This window comes from Scyliorhinus torazame, chromosome 3 (assembly GCF_047496885.1).
Source record: "Scyliorhinus torazame isolate Kashiwa2021f chromosome 3, sScyTor2.1, whole genome shotgun sequence".
NCBI classification, from domain to species: domain Eukaryota; kingdom Metazoa; phylum Chordata; class Chondrichthyes; order Carcharhiniformes; family Scyliorhinidae; genus Scyliorhinus; species Scyliorhinus torazame.
The window spans coordinates 290,534,438-290,556,631 of NC_092709.1; the positions used below are offsets into that span (position 1 = coordinate 290,534,438).

Consider the following 22,194-nt stretch of genomic DNA (forward strand, 5'->3'; position numbering starts at 1 on the left):
CTTTTGCTTTCAAAAATTGTGACACCGTCATCGTCGCTGCTGAAAGAGAGAGAAGGGGTATGGAAAGTGTCCAACATCCCCATAGTTTGCTGACAGTCGTGCCGCTGACCATTGGGCTTCTGCCAGGGCCGGGGGAGTAGCGGAGGCTGGCCAGGAGGTGGGCTGTGGAGTCGGGGTGGACGGGCAGAGAACACCATTGCCGCATCCGAAAAATCAACCATGTATTTAAATGGAGTATTTACCAGCCATCACTTCTTTGGCACAATTCCTAGTTCTAAAGAATGTTAGAAAATGACGATTGGTACCTCCTTTATCTTTGCCACAGCTTTCTTCATTGTTCTAGGTTAAAAGAAATCTATTTTTAGTCCCATTAAATCAATCAACACTACCCCCCCACCACCACCCTCGTCTCACACACTAATTAGTGTCTCTCAGTTCCCAACTTGTAATATTTACACATAAACATTGCACGGATACTATTCTTCAAGTCTTGTTTTTAGCTTTCTCTTAAATCATTAGATTCTTATGCAAAAACCCTTCCTCCGTCCTACCAAATCAACAGATATTGCATAAAATTAACAATTTACCTACTCCCTAAATCTTTCCTAAAGTTTTAAAACATGAGCTTTGATGTTTTTCACCTCGTTACTGCGGAGGGAACATTGTCTGGACCTTAATTCACACCCACAAGATACCTGTCTGCAAGAACACATAATGTAGATGTAGGAGTAATTCATACAGCCCCTCGAGCCTTCTCCACCATTCAGTAAGATCAAAGGCTGAATTTTTATATCAAATCCGTTTTCCCAACCAATTCCCAAATTTCTTAATGCCCAAAAATCTATCATTCTCAGTTTTGAATATAAACGACAAATGAGGATCAACGGGCTGAATTTTACATTGGATTGGATTGGATTTGTTTATTGTCACGTGTACCGAGGTACAGTGAAAAGTATTTTTCTGCGAGCAGCTCAACAGATCATTAAGTACATGAGAAGAAAAGGGAATAAAAGAAAATACATAATAGGGCAACACAACATATACAATGTAACTACATAAGCACTGGCATCGGATGAAGCATACAGGGTGTAGTGTTAATGAAGTCAGTCCATAAGAGGGTCATTTAGGAGTCTGGTGACAGTGGGGAAGAAGTTGTTTTTGAGTTTGTTCGTGCGTGTTCTCAGACTTCTGTATCCCCTGCCCGATGGAAGAAGTTGGAAGAGTGAGTAAGCCGGGTGGGAGGGATCTTTGATTATACTGCCCGCTTTCCCCAGGCAGCGGGAGGTGTAGATGGAGTCAATGGATGGGAGGCAGGTTTGTGAGATGGACAGGGCAGTGTTCAGGACTCTCTGAAGTTTCTTGCGGTCTTGGGCCGAGCAGTTGCCATACCAGGCTGTGATGCAGCCCGATAGGATGCTTTCTATGGTGCATCTGTAAAAAAAAAGGTCCGGATAAAAAAAAGGTGCATTCCCCCTGAGGGTGTGTTTCCTGTAGTGGGGGGGGGGGGGGGGGGGGGGGTGGCGAGGGCATGTGAAATAGGCCAGGCACCAATTCCACCAGCAACCCACCTGCCCCTGGCTCACACTCATTTTATGGGGGTTAACGGGGGATGCACTGAAATTGGCAGCCTGTCCGCCATATTCCAATGAACAATTAAGGGTCAATTAGGCCAGTAATCAAGCCAAATGATCCTGAAACTCTGCTGTCCATGCCTTAAAATATTTGGGGAGAGCAGCTGGGCAAGAATCAGAATTGTTCAAAGAAGAACAATGAACAAAGAAAATTACAGCACAGGAACAGGCCCTTCGGCCTCCCAGCCTGCACCGATCCAGATCCTTTATCTAAACCTGTCACCTATTTTCCAAGGATCTACTTCCCTCTGTTTCCCGCCCGTTCATATATCTGTCTAGATGCATCTTAAATGATGCTATCGTGCCCGCCTCTACCAACTCCGCTGGCAAAGCGTTCCAGGCACCCACCACCCTCTGCTTAAAAAACGTTCCACGCATATCTCCCTTAAACATTCCCCCTCTCACCTTGAAATCGGGACCCCTTGTAATTGACATCCCCACTCTTGGAAAAAGCTTGTTGCTATCCACCCTGTCCATACCTCTCATAATTTTGTAGACCTCAATCAGGTCCCCCCTCAATCCGTCTTTCCAAAGAAAACAATCCTAATCTTTCTTCATAGCCAGCACCCTCCATACCAGGCAATATCCTGGTGAACCTCCTCTGCACCCTCTCTAACGCATCCACATCCTTCTGGTAATGTGGCGACCAGAACTGCACGCAGTATTCCAAATGTGGCCTAAACAAAGTCCTGTACAACTGTAACATGTCCTGCCGACTCTTGTACTCAATACCTGTGGTAGTATGCATTAGGGGTCATGTGGGACTGTGAAGCCGTGATGTCATTGGCTGACAGATCCCGGGTCCTGGTTGGACGTTGACCTCTAGCTCCGCCCTGAAGGCGGAGTATAAGTACCTGGAGTCCTCCCCCGCAGGCAGTCTACTACTGAACTGCGGGGGAACAGTCACGCTTAATAAAGCCTCATCGACTTCACTCTATTCGTCTCTCGGAGTCTTTGTGCGCTACAATTTATTAAGCGTGCCTAAATGACTATGGAGCTCAGGATCATCCCGGAATGCCTGAGGATCAGCCCCCACGCAATGAACGCAGCAGCAGCTTTCAAACACTGGCAGACTTGTTTCGAGGCCTACCTCAGAACGGCCACCGGCCGGGTCACAGAAGACCAAAAACTACAGGTCCTGCACTCGAGGTTAAGCACGGAGATTTTCTCTCTCATCGAAGACTCAGAGGATTTCCAGACGGCGTTCGCAGCACTAAAAAGTCTCTATGTTCGCCCAGTAAACCAGATCTACGCTCGCTATCAACTCGCAACGAGACGGCAAAGTCCCGGAGAATCGATAGATGAATTCTACGCCGCGCTACTAATTTTGGGACGAGCCTGCAGCTGCCCGCCGGTGAACGCAAATGAACACACGGACATGTTAATGCGCGATGCTTTTGTGGCAGGTATGAACTCCTCCCAAATCCGCCAAAGACTTCTAGAAAAAGAGTCGCTAGGACTCTCAGAGGCATGGGCCCTAGCAGCCTCCCTAGACGTGGCCGCGCGAAATACCCGCGCCTACGGCCCCGACTGCGCGGCAGCCCATTGGGCTCCGTACGCACCCGTCGCGACAAACCCCCCCCCCCTCCGGACACCCCACAGGCTTGCGCGGTCCAAACGCCAAGTCGCACCGGGGGAGCCCGCTGCTATTTCTGCCTTGAACCTCACGTACAACGAGGACAAGTGCGTTTTTAACACAAACCGGCTAGCCATCCTGGGCTACGTAGTGCGCAATGGGATAATAGGCCCCGACCCCGAACGTATGCGCGCCCTCATGGAATTTCCCCTCCCGCACTGCTCAAAAGCCCTAAAACGCTGCCTGGGGTTCTTTTCATATTACGCCCAGTGGGTCCCCCAGTACGCAGACAAGGCCCGCCCCCTAATACAGACCACGACCTTCCCGCTGTCGACAGAGGCTTGCCAGGCCTTCAGCCGCATCAAAGCGGATATCGCAAAGGCCACAATGCGCGCCATCGACGAGTCCCTCCCCTTCCAGGTCGAGAGCGACGCCTCCGACGTAGCTCTAGCGGCCACCCTTAACCAAGCGGGCAGACCCGTGGCCTTTTTCTCCCGAACCCTCCACGCTTCAGAAATCCGCCACTCCTCAGTGGAAAAGGAAGCCCAAGCCATAGTGGAAGCTATGCGACATTGGAGGCATTACCTGGCCGGCAGGAGATTCACTCTCCTCACGGACCAACGGTCAGTAGCCTTCATGTTCGATAATGCACAGCGGGGCAAAATCAAAAACGACAAGATCTTAAGGTGGAGGATCGAGCTCTCCACCTTCAACTACGAGATCTTGTATCGTCCCGGAAAGCTGAACGAGCCGTCCGATGCCCTATCCCGCAGCACATGTGCCAACGCACAAATTAACCGCCTCCAAACCCTCCACGTGGACCTCTGCCACCCGGGGGTCACTCGGTTCTACCACTTTATTAAGTCCCGCAACCTCCCATACTCTTTAGAGGAGGTCCGTACAGTCACAAGGGACTGCCACATCTGCGCAGAGTGCAAACCACATTTTTTCAGGCCGGATGGTGCGCACCTGATTAAGGCTTCCCGCCCCTTTGAACGCCTTAGTCTGGATTTCAAAGGACCCCTCCCCTCCACCGACCGCAACATATACTTCCTTAATGTGGTGGACGAGTACTCCCGCTTCCCATTCGCCATCCCCTGCTCTGACATGACCGCGGCCACAGTCATTAAAGCCCTGAACACCATATTCACACTGTTCGGCTGCCCCGCATACGTCCACAGCGACAGGGGGTCCTCCTTCATGAGTGACGAGCTGCGCCAGTTCCTGCTCAGCAATGGTATAGCCTCGAGCAGGACGACCAGCTACAACCCCCGGGGGAACGGGCAAGTAGAGAGGGAGAACGGCACGGTCTGGAAGACCGTCCTACTGGCCCTACAGTCCAGGGACCTCCCAGTTTCACGGTGGCAGGAGGTCCTCCCGGACGCCCTCCACTCCATCCGGTCACTACTGTGCACTAGCACTAACCAAACGCCTCATGAGCGCCTCCTGGTCTTCCCCAGGAAGTCCTCCTCTGGAACATCGCTGCCGACCTGGCTGGCGGCCCCAGGACCCATCTTGCTCCGAAAACATGTGCGGGCGCACAAGTCGGACCCGTTGGTCGAAAGGGTTCACCTCCTTCACGCGAACCCACAGTACGCTTACGTGGAGTACCCCGCGGCCGACAGGACACGGTCGCCCTGCGAGATCTGGCGCCCGCCGGCAACACACACACACCCCCGACACCAATCACCCAACCCCCCCCCCTTCCTGCCACCGCCGCACCCCGCGACCGCCCCCTTCCCAGGAGGATCGGTCCTCCTCCCAGGCCCGACCAGGAATGAAGCCCAAGCTGAAACCGTAAGGCTCCCGGAGACGACAACACCGGAACAAGCACCACCACCACCACCGGGGCCGAGGCGATCGACACGGACGACCAGACCGCCCGACCGACTCGTGGCGTCGATCTAACAGTACAATATGTGGACTTTTAACGAGAACATTTTGTCTTTTCCTGACGATTACTGTAAATAGTTTGAAACAAAAAAAAACCTTGTACATACTGTAATAACATGTGAAAGTTTTCCTCCCAGGACCAGCCTTGTAAACCCTTACCACCATGCGAAGCATCACCCCGCCGGGTTCATTTTTAACAAGGGGTGAATGTGGTAGTATGCATTAGGGGTCATGTGGGACTGTGAAGCCGTGATGTCATTGGCTGACAGATCCCGGGTCCTGGTTGGACGTTGACCGCTAGCTCCGCCCTGAAGGCGGAGTATAAGTACCTGGAGTCCTCCCCCGCAGGCAGTCTACTACTGAACTGCGGGGGAACAGTCACGCTTAATAAAGCCTCATCGACTTCACTCTATTCGTCTCTCGGAGTCTTTGTGCGCTACAATACCCCGTCTGATGAAGGCAAGCATGCTGTATGCCTTCTTGACCACTCTATCGACCTGCGTTGCCACCTTCAGGGTACAATGGACCTCCCAGATCTCTCTGTACATCAATTTTCCACAGGTCTCTTCCATTGACTGTACAGACCTCTCTTGAATTAGATCTTCCAAAATGCATCACCTCACATTTGCCTGGATTGAACTCCATCTGCCATTTCTCTGCCTAACTCTCCAATCTATTTATATTTTGCTGTATTCTCTGACAGTCCTCCTCGCTATCTGCAACTCCACCAATCTTAGTATCATCTGCAAACTTGCTAATCAGGCCACCTAGACCTTCATCCAGACCATTTATGTATATCACAAACAACAGTGGTCCAAGTACGGATCCCTGTGGAACACCACTAGTCACCTTTCTCCATCTTGAGACACTCCCTTCTACCACTACTCTCTGTCTCCTGTTGCCCAGCCAGTTCTTTATCCATCTAGCTAGTACACCCTGAACTCCATACGACTTCACTTTTTCCATCAACCTGCCATGGGAAACTTTATCAAACGCCTTACTGAAGTCCATGTATATGACATCTACAGCCCTTCCCTCATCAATTAACGTTGTCACTTCCTCAAAGAATTCCATTAGGTTTGTAAGACATGACCTTCCCTGCACAAAACCACCATGCTGCCTATCACTGATAAGTCTATTTTCTTCCAAATGTGGATAGATCCTATCCCTCAGTATCTTCTCCAACAGTTTGCCTACCACTGACATCAAGCTCGCAGGTCTATAATTCCCTGGATTATCCCTGCTACCCTTCTTAAACAAAGGGACAACATTAGCAATTCTCCAGTCCTCCGGGACCTCACCCGTGCTCAAGGATGCTGCAAAGATATCTGTTAAGACCCCTGCTATTTCTTCCCTCGCTTCCCTCAGTAACCTGGGATAGATCCCATCCGGACCTGGGGACTTGTCCACCTTAATGCCTTTTAGAATACCCAAAACTTCCCCCTTCCTTATGCCGACTTGACCTAGAGTATCTAAACATCCATCCTTAGCCTCAACATCCGTCATGTCCCTCTCCTTGGTGAATACCGATACAAAGTACTCATTAAGAATCTCACCCATTTCCTCTGACTCCACGCATAAATTCCCTCTTTTGTCTTTGAGTGGGCCAATCCTTTCTCTAGTTACCCTCTTGCTCCTTATATATGAATAAAAGGCTTTGGGATTTTCCTTAACCCTGTTAGCCAAAGATATTTCATGACCCCTTTTTGCCCTCTTTATTGTGCGTTTGAGATTTGTCATACTTTCCCGATATTCCTCCAAAGCTTCATCAGATTTAAGTCTCCTAGATCTTATGTATGCTTCCTTTTTCATCTTAGCTAGTCTCACAATTCCACCCGTCATCCATGGTTCCCTAATCTTGCCATTTCTATCCCTCATTTTCACAGGGACATGTCTGTCCTGCACTCTAATCAACCTTTCCTTAAAAGACTCCCACATTTCAAATGTGGATTTACCCTTAAACAGATGCTCCCAATCCACATTCCCTAGCTCCTGCCGAATTTTGTTATACTTGGTCTTTCCCCAATTTAGCACTCTTTCTTTAGGACCACTCTCGTCTTTGTCCATGAGTATTCTAAAACTTACGGAATTGTGATCGCTATTCCCAAAGTAATCACTGCCTGAAACTTCAACCACCTGGCCGGGATCATTCCCCAATACCAGGTCCAATATGGCCCTTTCCCGAGTTGGACTATTTACATACTGCTCTAAAAAACTCTCCTGGATGCCCTTACAAATTCTGCTCCATCTACGCCTCCAACACTACATGAGTCCCATTCAATTTTGGGGAAGTTAAAATCTCCCATCACGACCACCCTATTGCTCCTACATTTTTCTATAAACTGTCTACATATTTGTACCTCTACTTCACGCTCGCTTTTGGGAGGCCTGTAGTAAAGCCCCAACAATGTTACTGCACCCTTCTTATTTCGTAGCTCTACCCATATTGCCTCAGTGCTCGAATCCTCCATCGTGCCCTCCTTAATCACAGCTGTGATATCATCTCTGACCTGTAATGCAACTCCTCCACCCCTTTTACCTCCCTCTCTATCCCTCCTGAAGCATCTATACCCTGGGATATTTAGTTGCCAGTCTGGCCCTTCCCTCAATCAAGTCTCCATAATACCAATAACATCATATTCCCAGGTACTAATCCAAGCCCTAAGTTCATCTGCCTTACCTGCTACACTTCTCGCATTGAAACAAATGTACCTCAGACCACCTGTCCCTTTGCGTTCATCATCTCTTCCGTGTCTACTCTTCCCCTTAGTCACATTGAGTTTATTATCTAGTACCTTACTGGCTTTAGTTGCTGCCTCTTTACTGACTTCTAACATCCTAATCTGGTTCCCATCCCCCTGCCACATTAGTTTAAAATCTCCCCAACAGTGTTAGCAAAAGCACCCCCTAGGACATTGGTTCCAGTCCTGCCCAGGTGCAGACCATCCGGTTTGTAATGGTCCCACCGCCCCCAGAACGGGTTCCAATGTCCCAACAATCTGAACTCCTCCCTCCTGCACCATCTCTCAAGCCACGTATTAATTCTGAATATTCTTGAATTTATACTCTGACTGTCTCGTGGCACTGGTAGCAATCCTGAGATTACTCCTTTGAGGTCCTACTTTTTAACTTATCTCCTAACTCCCTAAATTCTGATTGTAGGACCTCATCCCATTTTTTTACCTATATCGTTGGTTCCTATATGCACCACGACAACTGGCTGTTAACCCTCCCCCTTCAGAATGTCCTGCAGCCGATCTGAGTCATCTCTGACCCGTGCACCCGGGAGGCAACATACCATTCGGGAGTCTGGTTTTCGACCACAGAAACGCCTGTCTACTCCCCTTACGATTGCATCCCCTATGACTATAGCCCTGCCAGTCTTTTTCCCGCCCTTCTGTGCAGCAGAGCCAGCCACGGTGCCATGAGCCTGGTTACTACTGCCTTCCCCTAGTGAGTCATCTCCCCTAACAGTATCCAAAACGGTATACCTGTTTTGGATGGAGATGACCGCAGGGGACACCTGCACTGCCTTCCTGCTCTTTCTCTGCCTTTTGGTCACCCATTCCCTGTCTCCCTCACCAACCCTAATCTGCAGTGTGACCAACTCACTGAACGTGCCATCCACGACCCCCTCAGCATCGCGGATGCTCCGAAGTGAAGTCCATCCGCAGCTCCAGATCCGTCATGCGGTCTAACAGGAGCTGCAGCTCGACACACTTCCCGCACATGAAGGAGTCAGGGGCATCGGGGGCGTCCCTGAACTCCCACATTGAGCACGAGGAGCATAACACGGGTCTGGGATCTCCTGCCATTTTTACACTTTACCTTAACTGATTACAAATATAATATCAAATAATGAATAAGTGAAAGGAATAAGGATTTTACTTACAAATCACAATACTTGCCAACCCAGGAAGAGTTAAATTTCTCCCAGCTACTTACCTTCCCAACAGACCCCTGGCCATTGCTCCCGTCAAAAATCTGAAGGCCGCTTCTCCTGCAAGGTAAGTTTTTAAAGGGTAAACTTACTAGAAAGCTTTTGACAAGGTGCCACACAAAAGGTTGCTGCATAAACTAAAGATGCATGGCATTGAGGGTAAAGTGGTAGCATGGGTAGAGGATTGGTTAACTAACAGAAAGCAGAGAGTGGTGATAAATGGGTGTTTCTCTGGTTGGCAACCTGTAACTAGTGGGGTCCCTCAAGGATCAGTGTTGGGCCCGCAGTTGTTCACAATTTACATAGACGATTTGGAGTTGGGGACCAAGTGCAATGTGTCAAAGTTTGCAGACGACACTAAGATGAGTGGTAAAGCAAAAAGTGCAGAGGATACCGGAAGTCTGCAGAAGGATTTGGATAGGTTAGGTGAATGGGCTAGGGTCTGGCAGATGGAATTCAATGTTGCCAAGTGTGAGGCTATCCATTTTGGGAGGAATAACAGCATAATGGATTATTATTTAAACGGTAAGATGTTAAAACATGCTGCTGTGCAGAGGGACCTGGGTGTGCTGGTGCACGAGTCGCAAAAAGTTGGTGTGCAGATGCAACAGGTGATTAAGAAGGCTAATCGAGTTTTGTCTTTCATTGCTAGAGGGATGGAGTTCAAGACTACTGAGGTTATGCTGCAATTGTATAGGATGTTGGTGAGGCTGCATCTGGAGTATTGTGTTCAGTTTTGGTCTCCTTACATGAGAAAGGACATATTGGCACTGGAGGGAGTGCAGAGGAGATTCACTAGGTTGATCCCAGAGTTGAGGGGATTAGATTATGTCGAGAGATTGAGTAGACTGGGACTGTACTCATTGGAGTTTAGAAGGATGCGGGGGGATCTTATTGAAACATATAAAATTATGAAGGGAATAGATAGGATAGATGCGGGCAGGTTGTTTCCACTGGCTGGGGAAAGCAGAACTAGGGGGCATAGCCTCAAAATAAGGGTAAGTAGATTTAGGACGGAGTGTAGGAGGAACTTCTTCACCCAAAGGGTTGTAAATCTCTGGAATTCCTTGCCCAGTGAAGCAGTTGAGGCTCCTTCTTTAAACGTTTTTAAGAAAAAGATAGATACCTTTCTAAAGAATAAAGGGATTCGGGGATATGGTGTACGGGCCGGAGAGTGGAGCTGAGTCCACAAAGATCAGCCATGATCTCATTAAATGGCGGAGCAGGCTCGAGGGGCCAGATGGTCTACTCCTGTTCCTAGTTCTTATGTTCTTATGTTCTTTCTGACAGACCCCTGGCCACTGCTCCTGCCGAAAATCTGAAGCTATAACTTGCGGATAAAAGAAAAAGAAAAGAGAGAGCTTACCTGATATTCACTCACCCCCTTCGGTTCGAGGAGGTGGAAGGGTGGGAGACACTACAAGTGTAGTGTTTTGGGTTTAGCAACTGCCCAACTTAAATAGAGGTAAAAATCAAACACTTAAGCACCTACCTGACTCCCAAGCTGCACTCCGGCTCCCCCTCTCTCTCCCGCTCCCGGAAATGAAGGCCACTGGAACCTGGGGGCAAGTTTAAAAACCTACCTGAATCCCAAGCTGCACTCGCTGTGCCCCGGCTCCCTCTCTCACTCCCGCTCCCTCCCGCTTAAATGTTTAAAGGGAAGGAAGGAAGGGGGAACGTGTTCTTCAGGGCTTCCCTTTGCCGATCGCTAGGTGGTACCATTAAGTCGGCCCCCCCCTTTCTTCGTTCCCGCTCATTTCCTTAAACCCACCCCACCGCTCTCCTAACCTATTCAAACCCTCTAGCCCCAAGATCCCGGCCTTATCGGGATCCAGGCCCTAGGTCGTCATCTTTTCCCGCAGAGTCAGCACCTTCCCGGTGCTGCCAGGACCGATGGAGCTGCCTGTTGATCCTACTGGCCGGCAGGTCTAGAAAGTGGGCGTTGCCCCACAAGGAGGGATAAAAGTCCGAATCGACTCCATGCAAATGTTGTTTCCAAGATTGTGGGAGAGGGGGGGGGGGAGGTGGAGTGATGGTGGTGGCGGCGAAGTCATGCCGTCCACATCCCCAGTAGTATTCAACTCTACATATTCTAAAACATGAGTCGAGTTTCCAGCCTCTCCATCCAGATGTCGGCATCTATCCTGTGAAGCCAATAAGAATTTTATTTTTTTCAATAAAATTACTTCCCACTCTTCTAAACTGCAGAGAATATAGACCCCTTCTCCTCAATCTCTCCACATAGGATGGCCTCTCATCGCTTCATTAAATTTTTATATGATTAATTCACTTAGCTTATTTTTAGTTTCTTTAAAGTATTTAAGTATCTTAAATTATTAATTTAATAAGGTATTAATTATTTAATCCCACTTCACTTTCGTAGCCAAGAGAGCATAAGAAACATATTCTCTGACCCCGCCGGGATTCTCCGCAATGCGGAGAATCAGCGCCATTGACGCTGACATAGTCGGCGCGGCGCCGATCGGGATATGCGCTGACTCTCCGGCCCGGATGGGCCGAGCGGCCGACAGCAAAAAGTCGAGTCCCGCCGGCGCCGTTCTAACATCTTCTGATCTGGCGGGACCTCGGCGTTGAATGGTCCGGGGACCCTGGTGGGTCCGTAGTGGCCTGGCCCGCAATCGGGGCCCACCGATCGGCCTCTCTGCCCGCCTGCCTCTTTTCCTCCGTGCCGGCTCCTGTAGCCCTGCGCCATTTGGCATCGGGGCCGCCGCAGTGAAGAAGGCCTCTGCGCATGCGCTAGTTGGCGCCAGCCCAACTGCGCATGCGCTAGTTGCCGCAGGCCCAACTATGCATGCGCAGACCCCGCGGCACCGGGTTCAGGCCGGGATCGGCAGTTGGAGTGGTGTAGGCCGCTCCAACGCCGTCCTAGCCCCCTGTAGGCCGCAGAATGGGGTCTCGGAACGGGCGCCGACGCCAGAGTAAAACACTCCTGTTTTTACTCCAGCGTCGACTCTTAGCTGCCCAATTCTCAACCAACCTGCTGCCCTGTGGGGTCACTGGATCTGGGAATTGTTTAGCCCAGCTGAATTTGAAACCTGGGACGCGATCTTCCCAAAAGGGAACAAAGTCCCCGAGCGAGCGTGTTTAGCCGCCTGTTTCCCGGCACTCGCAGTGCCGAGAAGAAAATTGCTATTTAACACGACTCACTTTAAATAAGGGGCCTGAATGGGGAATACGCGGCCGAGGCCCCACATAGCCCCATTTGGTACAGTGGGAAGTTCCGCTCGCCAGAACTCCCCATTGTAGCGAGAGATCGGGACATCATTAAAAAATGCATCTCAATCTCCGAGGCACGGAAACAATTCCTAACCACTCACCCCAGTCTGAATGTCACATGGGAGGGTCCCACGGCAATATCTCCATTCCACATTTATATTCTACAGCATATTTTCCACAGAATTGCAATATTTTCAGGAAACTCTCTAAAGTCACTCACAGCTTCATCTCCCTTTAGTCATGATGTTCAGTGGCCATCAAAGGTCCTTTCCCTCTGAGAATTCCCAACACAACTTTCAGCAGTAAGGCCTACTGCAGTGATGACTTCTCCCATTCTGGCCAAGAGGAATCTTCCTGTGTCCTTAGATCAATGCGCATTCCTTCACTTTGATCAGTTGGCAAGCTTTCCCCAGGATTCTGCCTGGTAGCTTGCACAGAAAACAGCTTCCCTCTGTAGGTCACAATGACTGCTGTTCTGTCTCACTCTCTCTATCTTTCTGTTCCTCTTCAAAATCTCTGGGAAGAACGTTGCGCCCTCCTCCATGATGAGTTTGGTGGCAGAGTGGACATTTAACCAGGTGGGAGGATGACAAATGGGAACCCTGCCACCTTCCTGCCTCCACTCTGATTGAGTCTGTGAAAGAAAGGCCCAATGACAGACCTCTCATCCCACCATTATTTGAAGCCAATCAGTTTCTGACCGCGGGACCCAGCACTGGGAAAGGGGGACCTGCTGAGAATCACCCTTGCCCTTGTTGCCAACCTTCCTCCCCATTTCACCCCCACCCATAGCCCTCCCCCTGCAAACACTCACCTCCAGCCTGGGATCCAGCAATGATCCTTGGGCCTTGGTTGGTGTCATACCAGCAGAAGCCATGGCCTCATTGGCAGCATCTGATTGGCTGGAGCTCGCGACAGGTGGAACTTCACCCTCAGGGCCCTTGATCCTGGGGGAAGGCCTGCAGTTGGCCTGTTAAGTGCTTGAGTGGATCAAGAAGTGATGGGCCTTCCTGAAAAACGATGTGGGCCCCTCGCCACCTGTCCAAGCAGCAGCTCCACAAGATTCTGCCCTCTGAGCCTTTGAGTTCAACATAGCACATACATTTTGATAGCACCTGACCTTGGTAACAAAGGCACACAGGCTTGTTGCTGGGCAGAATTCATAGCAGATTATGGGGCATTTCTCCGGCTCCGCCCATGCAGAAGCAGATCATGTTATGGTCGGAGAATCTCGCGAGAGGAGCCATAACCTGGGCCGTCATTCTCCGCCGGAGGGAGTCTCCGTTTTGCCGGCGCCCGGGGGTTTCCCGACGGCGTAGGGCTGCCCCACAATGGGAAACCCCATTGACCGGCCGGTGTTACGGAGACTCCCGCCGGCCGGTCGGGGCAGAAATGTGGCGGGGCGGGTAGGAGAATTTCGCCCCTGATTTGTAACAGGGAGAACCCATTTTGAGATTCTCCCCGTCCCCGGCTGCGACCTAATCTGGTTCATGCCCGCATTTAAAACACAATTTAAATATGCATTTTCAGTTGTAAACTGGATTCATCTGACTTCCAGTATTCATTGCCCCGCCCCCACCACCCCTTGATAGCACAAGGTGAAGCCAGTTGGAATCACTACTGCTCCCCAAAAGAGATAGTCAACACTTCTGCACTGTAAATTCTATGAACATGGTTTTGTGAAGGGTAGGTCGTGCCTCACAAACCTTATTGAGTTCTTTGAGAAGGTGACCAAACAGGTGGATGAGGGTAAAAAGTTGATGTGGTGTATATGGATTTCAGTAAAGCGTTTGATAAGGTTCCCCACGGTAGGCTACTGCAGAAAATACGGAGGCATGGGATTCAGGGTGATTTAGCAGTTTGGATCAGAAATTGGCTAGCTGGAAGAAGACAAAGGGTGGTGGTTGATGGGAAATATTCAGACTGGAGTCCAGTTACTAGTGGTGTACCACAAGGATCTGTTTTGGGGCCACTGCTGTTTGCCATTTTTATAAATGACCTGGAGGAGGGCGTAGAAGGATGGGTGAGTAAATTTGCAGATGACACTAAAGTCGGTGGAGTTGTGGACAGTGCAGAAGGATGTTACAAGTTACAGAGGGATATAGATAAGCTGCAGAGCTGGGCTGAGAGGTGGCAAATGGAGTTTAATGCAGAAAAGTGTGAGGTGATTCATTTTGGAAGGAATAACAGGAAGACAGAGTACTGGGCTAATGGTAAGATTCTTGGCAGTGTGGATGAGCAGAGAGATCTCGGTGTCCATGTACAGAGATCACTGAAAGTTGCCACCCAGGTTGTGAGGGTTGTTAAGAAGGCGTACGGTGTGTTAGCTTTTATTGGTTAAGGGATTGAGTTTCGGAGCCATGAGGTCATGTTGCAGTTGTACAAAACTCTGGTGCGGCCGCATTTGGAGTATTGCGTGCAATTCTGGTGGCCACATTATAGGAAGGATGTGGAAGCATTGGAAAGGGTGCAGAGGAGATTTACCAAAATGTTGCCTGGTATGGAGGGAAGATCTGATGAGGAAAGGCTGAGGGACTTGAGGCTGTTTTCATTAGAGAGAAGAAGGTTAAGAGGTGACTTAATTGAGGCATACAAGATGATCAGAGGATTGGATAGGGTGGACAGTGAGAGCCTTTTTCCTCAGATGGTGATGTCTAGCATGAGGGGGCATACCTTTAAATTGAGGGGAGATAGATATAAGACAGATGTCAGAGGTAGTTTCTTTACTCAGAGAGTAGTGAGGGCGTGGAATGCCCTACCTGCAACAGTAGTGGACTCGCCAACACTAAGTGCATTCAAATGGTCATTGGATAGGCATATGGACGATAAGGGAATAGTGTAGATGGGCTTTAGAGTGGTTTCACAGGTCGACGTAACATCGAGGGCCGAAGGGCCTGTACTGCGCTGTAATGTTCTATATTCTATGTTCTATGTTCCAAAAGCAGAGACCAGTGAGATGGTCACGCCGGGGTGGTCAGGACATGGTTGGGAAGTGCCCTGGAACTGCCCCTGGCACCATGGCATTGCCCCATCGCAGTGTTAACCTAGCAGCACCAACCTGGCAGTGCCAGGTTTGGAACTGCTAGGGGAAGAGCCTGAAAGGGGGCATAAAAAGATGCCTGAAGGGAGGGACATGAAGGGGGGGGAGGGGCCTGAATTTGGAAATGAAGGGGGGTGCCTGATGGGGTGGCAATGAGGGGGGGCATGGAGGGATGTCTCCTGAAGGGGGGCTTGAAAGAAGGGGAAGGCCTGAAAAGGTGGGAAGAGTCTGAGAGGGGGTTCTTCAGCTACCCGATAGTGGGGTATCAGTCACTTTGAGGGGGTGAGGGGCACACTGGTATCAGCGATGTGGGTTGGCCTGATGCCTATGGGTGGGGGGGGGGGGGGGTGGGGGGGGGCGCCTCACTGCCGGTGAAGGGCGGGGCTGGGTGTTGAATGCTGGAGGCTTCAATGGCAATCTAGCCAGCATCTTTAGGTTTTGCACATCTCTTTCCCAGTTGGAATGTCCCCAAGCTCCAAAGAAATGACTGAGGGCGCAATTTAACAGAAAGGAAACAGAGCCCCATGTCGGGAATGTTTAGCCGGGTGATTCCCGATGTTTGCAGCGCCGAGAACACGCCCGCTATTCAATGGGAGTTGGCTTCATATCCAGGCCTCGGGCAGGAATGCCCTGCCAAGGCCACACTTAGTTCTCCAAAAAACCTACTGCGGATTCCGGACCCCCCAAATGCTCCAACTTACCACTGAGGGGGTGCTCGAGCTCACGTACCCCACCTCATAAGGGCAGGATACCTCCAGACTCAATTCCCAGCATGGGCAAAATGCCACCTGGGCACCTTGCACTGCCACCCGACCACTCAAGGGCCCCCGATCGACTGGGAGATCCCCCCACCCCTCCAAAGTGTGTGTCATGATGTGCAGACATGTAGATAATGATATACAGACAGGCACAGACAGGCAGCTAATGAACACAGAGAACAGGACATGACCAATAAGCAGGCAGGCCACTCAGGGGTGGTACCTCACTATAAAAGGCACAAGACACTCACACTCCTCCTCTTTCCACTGATGAACATCTACAGAGTTAGTCAGGGTGTATGTACAGTATCACACCTCCGGCACATGGCTAAGAGCTAGTCTGGTTCAGTCAGACAAAGTAACCATATTTAGGTTAGCAGAGAGTCAAACTCATAGAGAACTGTGCTAACTGTGCTACTGTTTCAATAAATCAGATTGAACTAACTTCAAGGTCTGGAGTATATTTTGGTTAAAGCTGCATCCAGTTGCAGCCTGTGTTATCCCAGAGTACATAACACCACATGGTACCAGAATTGGGGTGCACATTGTGAAACAGCTCATCTGCAAGGCCGCGGATTCTGCTTCTGACATCTACCTTGCGCTGCTTGCGTACAGGGCAACCCCAGATTCCACTGGCATGTCGCTGGCTCAACTCTTGATTAACAGGGACCTGCGGACGACACTTCCAGCCATACACTTGCCCAATCTGGATCACCTCCCGGTGCTGCAGAAGGTGCAGCAGCTCCGAAACCAGCAAAAGCAGGGCTATGATGCTCATGCCACCAATTTGCCCGTGTTAGCCCCGGCAGACACTGTCAGGATCAAGATACCGGATGGTGGCTGGTCTGCTCCAGCTGTCGTTGTTTGGCAGGCTGCGCCCCGCTCGTATGTTGTACGTATGGCTGATGGTTCCGTTGTGCGACGAAACAGACGGGCACTGCGCAAAGTTGCCAGCCCGCAGCCGCTTTCTTCTCCGTTTCCGTCCGTTGTTTTGACACCTCCTGATACCTCGAACTACGAGGCCACCAGTCAGGCTTCCATCCCGCCTGTCAAGGCGCCATCGTCCCCACCACCACCTCTCCGGTGGTCGACGAGGATCAAACGCAAGCACCAGAGACTGGACTTATGAACATTTGTTTTGTTTGCTATGTTCTGTTTTCTCACATTAGACAGCTGTCTTCACATGTAAATACATTCACATATGCCACCGCTTGTAAATATGTTAATATATGCCGCCACACGTAAGTATGTTCCCATGTGCCAAGAAAATATTTTTAAAAAGGGAAGATGTCATGATATGCAGACATGCAGATAATGATATACAGACAGGCACAGACAGGCAGCTAATGAACACAGAGAACAGGACATGACCATGAGCAGGCAGGACACTCAGGGGTGGTATCTCACTATAAAAGGCACGAGACACTCACACTCCACCTCTTTCCACTGATGAACATCTACAGAGTGAGTCAGGGGGTGTCATTCTCCGACCCCCCGCCAGGTCGGAGAATGGCCGTTGGCCGCCGTGAATCCCGCCCCCGCCCCCGCCGAAGTCTCCAGTACCGGAGATTGGGCGGGGGCGGGAATCGGGCCGCGCTGGTTGGCGGGACCCCCCGCTCAATTCTCCGGTCCGGATGGGCCGAAGTCCCGCCCAGAAATTGCCTGTCTCGCCGGCGTAAATTAAACCTGGTATTTACCGGCGGGACCAGGCGGCGTGGGCGGGCTCCGGGGTCCTGGGGGGGGCACGGGGCGATCTGGCCCCGGGGGGTGCCCCCACGGTGGCCTGGCCCACGATCGGGGCCCACCGATCCGCGGGAGGGCCTGTGACGTGGGGGCACTCTTTCCCTTCCGCCTCCGCCACGGCCTCCACCATGGCGGAGGCGGAAGTGACTCTCCCCACTGCACATGCGCGGGAAACTTTCAGCGGCTGCTGACGCTCCCGCACATGTGCCGGGAAACTGTCAGCGGCCGCTGATGCTCCTGCGCATGCGCCGCATTTCCGCGCCAGCTGGCGGGGCAACAAACGCCATTTCCGCCAGCTGGCGGGGCAATAAACGCCATTTCCGCCAGCTGGCGGGGCGGAAATCCCTCCGTCGCCGGCCTAGCCCCTCAATGTTGGGGCTCGGCCCCCAAAGATGCGGAGCATTCCGCACCTTTGGGCCGGCGCGATGCCCGTCTGATTGGCACCGTTTCTGGCGCCAGTCGGCGGACATCGCGCCGTTGGGGGAGAATTTCGCCCAGGGTGTCTGTACTGTATCACACCTCCAGCAGGTGGCTAAGAGCTAGTCTGGTTCAGTCAGACAGAGTAACTATACTTAGGTTAGCAGAGAGTCAAACTCATAGTGAACTGTGCTAACTGTGCTACTGGTTCAATAAATCAGATGTGAACTAACTTCAAGGTCTGGAGTATCTTTTGGTTAAAGCTGCATCCAGTTGCAGCCTGTGTTATCCCAGAGTACATAACACGATAGTGTGATCCCACCCAGCGGAAATCTCGCTGCTTCTCCTGCGAGGGACAACACTGAGAAATGTTTGGGGAGAATTGTACCCTACATGACTCCCTTCATTACTCTATTTTACCTTAAATTAAAGCAGTGGTTTAAAACATAAGCACCTTATTCAAAACTCACATTCCTAACACCTTACATATCTTTGAAAATAGCCATTTCCCCAAAGTTGACAAGGGTTCAAAGGCAAAGGCCAACATTTTCTCGTCCCCTCTGTGGCGGGGGATTGTCACAGGCTGGATGGAAAATTGGACAGAGCAGCCAAAGGTCCATTGACTTCGGGTGGGAATTTCTGGTCCTGCAGCAGATGGGACCGGAAGGCCTGACAAACGATTATTTCATAGTGGGCGGGCGAGGTCGTTTGTAGTTTATTAAAGTTCATTGAAGGGCAAGGTACCATCCTGCCCAGAGGCCAACCATACAAGGGCCTCTGCCTCTTGTGAGATTTACTGGCCACGTCGTGTCCCAAGCCGGGCCCAGCAGTTCGATTGCCACCCTATATTTGTTAAATATCCATGTATCACTGCCTCACTGAATTCATTTTTATCTATTTGGTAATTGGAAGGGTGAAAGGGCATCCAATGAGGGATATTTTTATAAAGTTTTTTATTCATCAAATGAACCCAAAAGTGTTTGTTTGCAGGTTTCAGGATCATCAGCTGGAGGTTTCTACCCTACAGGAAAAGATCTTCCACCTGGACGCTGTTGTCATCCAACAACATCGAAACCTGTACAGTGTAATAAACACGGTGAGGTGCAAAACACGACGACAATGTAGACTGCCAGTATATTTCATAGTGCAGCAAAGTATCCAAACTACTAATACCATTCAGCACTCCTGGGTGTCTCACTGGGTAAATGTGCCACAAAATGTAATACCATGTTCTACAGAATGAAGTGCCGCAGGTGCAATCCACAATCTTTGTTGAGTTCATTGTCCTCAATTTGGATAGTTGAGATGAGACTGTGACTGATTAGCCTGCACTCAGTGCCTAAGCTTACCCATGAAGAAATTGGAACAACAGGAAGGAAACAGGGCTACTGATAACCGTACATCGAGCCCAGAGAGAATCAGCATCTTCATTACAGAGGCTACGAAAAGAGAGAAAATTGAGCTCAGGTACGAGGGTACTCGAGAATAGCAGGGTTCCGTACAGTGAAAAGGGATTCTGTGAAACCGCGCCGCCCCCCCCCCCCCCCTCTGAGGAGAAATTCAATCCTCTGGAGTTGCTGGTTAATCCAATCGGCTGGCGGCTCCATCAGTCCTGACAGGGTCAAGAGCATATCAACGTCAACTGCCAGGACTGCTGAACATAGAACATAGAAAATACAGCACAGAACAGGCCCTTCGGCCCACGATGTTGTGCCGAACCTTTGTCCCAGATTAATCATAGATTATCATTGAATTTACAGTGCAGAAGGAGGCCATTCGGCCCTTTGAGTCTGCACCAGCTCTTGGAAAGAGCACCATACCCAAACTCAACACCTCCACCCAACACCAAGGGCAATTTGGACATTAAGGGCAATTTATCATTGGCCAATTCACCTAACCCGCACATCTTTGGACTGTGGGAGGAAACCGGAGCACCCGGAGGAAACCCACGCAGACACGGGGAGGACGTGCAGACTCCGCACAGACAATGACCCAAGCTTGGAATTGAACCTGGCACCCTGGCGCTGTGAAGCCACGTGCTAACCATTGTGCGACCGTACTGCCCCTTTCGGTGGTGAAGTGCACAGTATCTGATTAGCATACTACACAATTAGAACTAACCCCTTATACTACACACATCAGCATTTTCTTTCCATTTACAAAGTTTAGGTAGTGAGTAAGTGCTGAAGAAATATTCCTTTAAGGTGGATAGATAGACAGACAGTCAGATGGATAGATAGGTGCATACATACTGTACATAAAAACATACTTGATTGGTAAAGATATTAAAGGATATGGAGCAAAAGTCGATAAATAGAGTTGGGGCAGATCAACCATGATTGAATTGAATGGTGGAGGAAGCCTGATGGGTTGAATGGTTTACACCTGCCACAAAGGTACATTGTTGAAAGGAGTATTCAGAATAACCAGGCATCCATCAACATGTCGTGTACGGTAAAAGTGGCCATTAGATATTCTACAGGATACTATGTGCCTGTTATTTCTGTTGAAGAGTATGGAAGGGCGGACGGCATGGTGGCATAGTGGTTAGCACTGCCGACTCACAGCGCCAAGGACCTGGGTTCAATCCAATCTCGGATGACTGTGCGGAGTCTGCACGTTCTCCCCGTGATGCGTGTGTTTCCTCCGGGCGATCCAGCTTCCTCCCACAGTCCAAAGATGTGCAGCTTAGGTGGTTTGGCCATGTTAAATTGCCCCTTAGGGTGGGGTTGGAGGAATAGGGCGGGGGAGTGCATCCAGGTAGAGTGGTCTTTCGAAGGGTCGGGGCAGGCTCGATGAGCCGAATGGCCCCTTTCTGCGTTGTTGAAATTCCGTGATGATTCTATGATTCTGTGAACCTACAGGACATTTCTCAGGTGTGAAGGAGGACTCTGCAAAGTCTTGTGTCACTATCGTTTACGTAACGGATTTCTTTTCTTTTCCCTTCACAGATTGAAAACTTAAAAACGGATTTGACAAAACAGGATCAAATTATACTCTCACTGAGGGAACAAGTTGGCCAACTTGAAGCAGAGGTGCTTATTTAGTTTTGTAACGCAACTCAAACATTGATTCAAATGCATTATAATTGTATTGTGCAAGCACCAGGAAAGTGAAAGGCAAATTAAATGGGTTCATTTCTCATCGCCCCATTCTTCTGATCTTCAAGAAAAGCTGCACCTAACAGGTTTTGAAAGCACACGATGGAACTAGAATGGGCAGCAGAATTGGTAAACAACATTGTAAAGCAACAATGTGAAATATTTCAAATGACACTCCGCAGAGTGCCGGGAAAATATATTCCACTAAAGGGAAGCCAAACATGAGTGAAAATCCATAAATAAATAAAGATATATCAGCGAACATTTGAGGTTTTGTTGATCCCAAAGACAGCAGAGGACTGTGTGACAGGAGAGAATACAAAGAGATTAGGAGAGAAGTAAACAACTATTGGGAAGGCAAAGAGGGGTAACGAAATTAAATTGTCTAGAAACATGAAACAAAATAGTAAAAGGTTTCACAGGCACATCGATGAAAAAGAAAGTTGTAAGGGGAATAGGATTATTGAAGGATGGACTGGTCAATCGCACAGGAAACAACAGAGAGATGGCAGAAATATTAAATAATGATTTTACTTTGGATTTGCCAGGGAGATAGAACAGGTAGACATGATTTGAATAAATGAAGCCAATAGTTGATGTAATTTTTATATTTCATAAAGGGGATGGAACATGCTCAGGGAAGTTGAACATGGATGGTGGGGAAAAGAATGGAATCCTTATGAAAGAAGGGAATCGAAGGCTCTCTAGGGTGGAATCTTCCCAACATTTGTCAGTTTCGACTGAAAATTGGCATGTAGCTCTCCAGCTTCACAGCCAAGTTTTTGCCACAGATTTTCTGGCACTCTGTGCACCGAGAATCTTGTGGCGTGGTTTGCACTGGCAACTTGCAGGGTGGGG

At 49.8% G+C, this 22,194-nt stretch overlaps 1 protein-coding gene across 2 annotated transcripts in view; it reads left to right on the forward strand.

The window, feature by feature from the left end:
* LOC140409169 (coiled-coil domain-containing protein 68-like) overlaps positions 1–22,194 on the forward strand; it is an 80,856-nt gene that overhangs the window by 56,330 nt on the left and 2,332 nt on the right. For both annotated transcript variants that reach the window (XM_072497394.1, XM_072497395.1), the window contains exons 8-9: positions 19,226–19,331; positions 21,187–21,270. In XM_072497394.1, the coding sequence (XP_072353495.1) occupies positions 19,226–19,331; positions 21,187–21,270 (190 nt within the window). The remainder of the gene's footprint in view (positions 1–19,225; positions 19,332–21,186; positions 21,271–22,194) is intronic.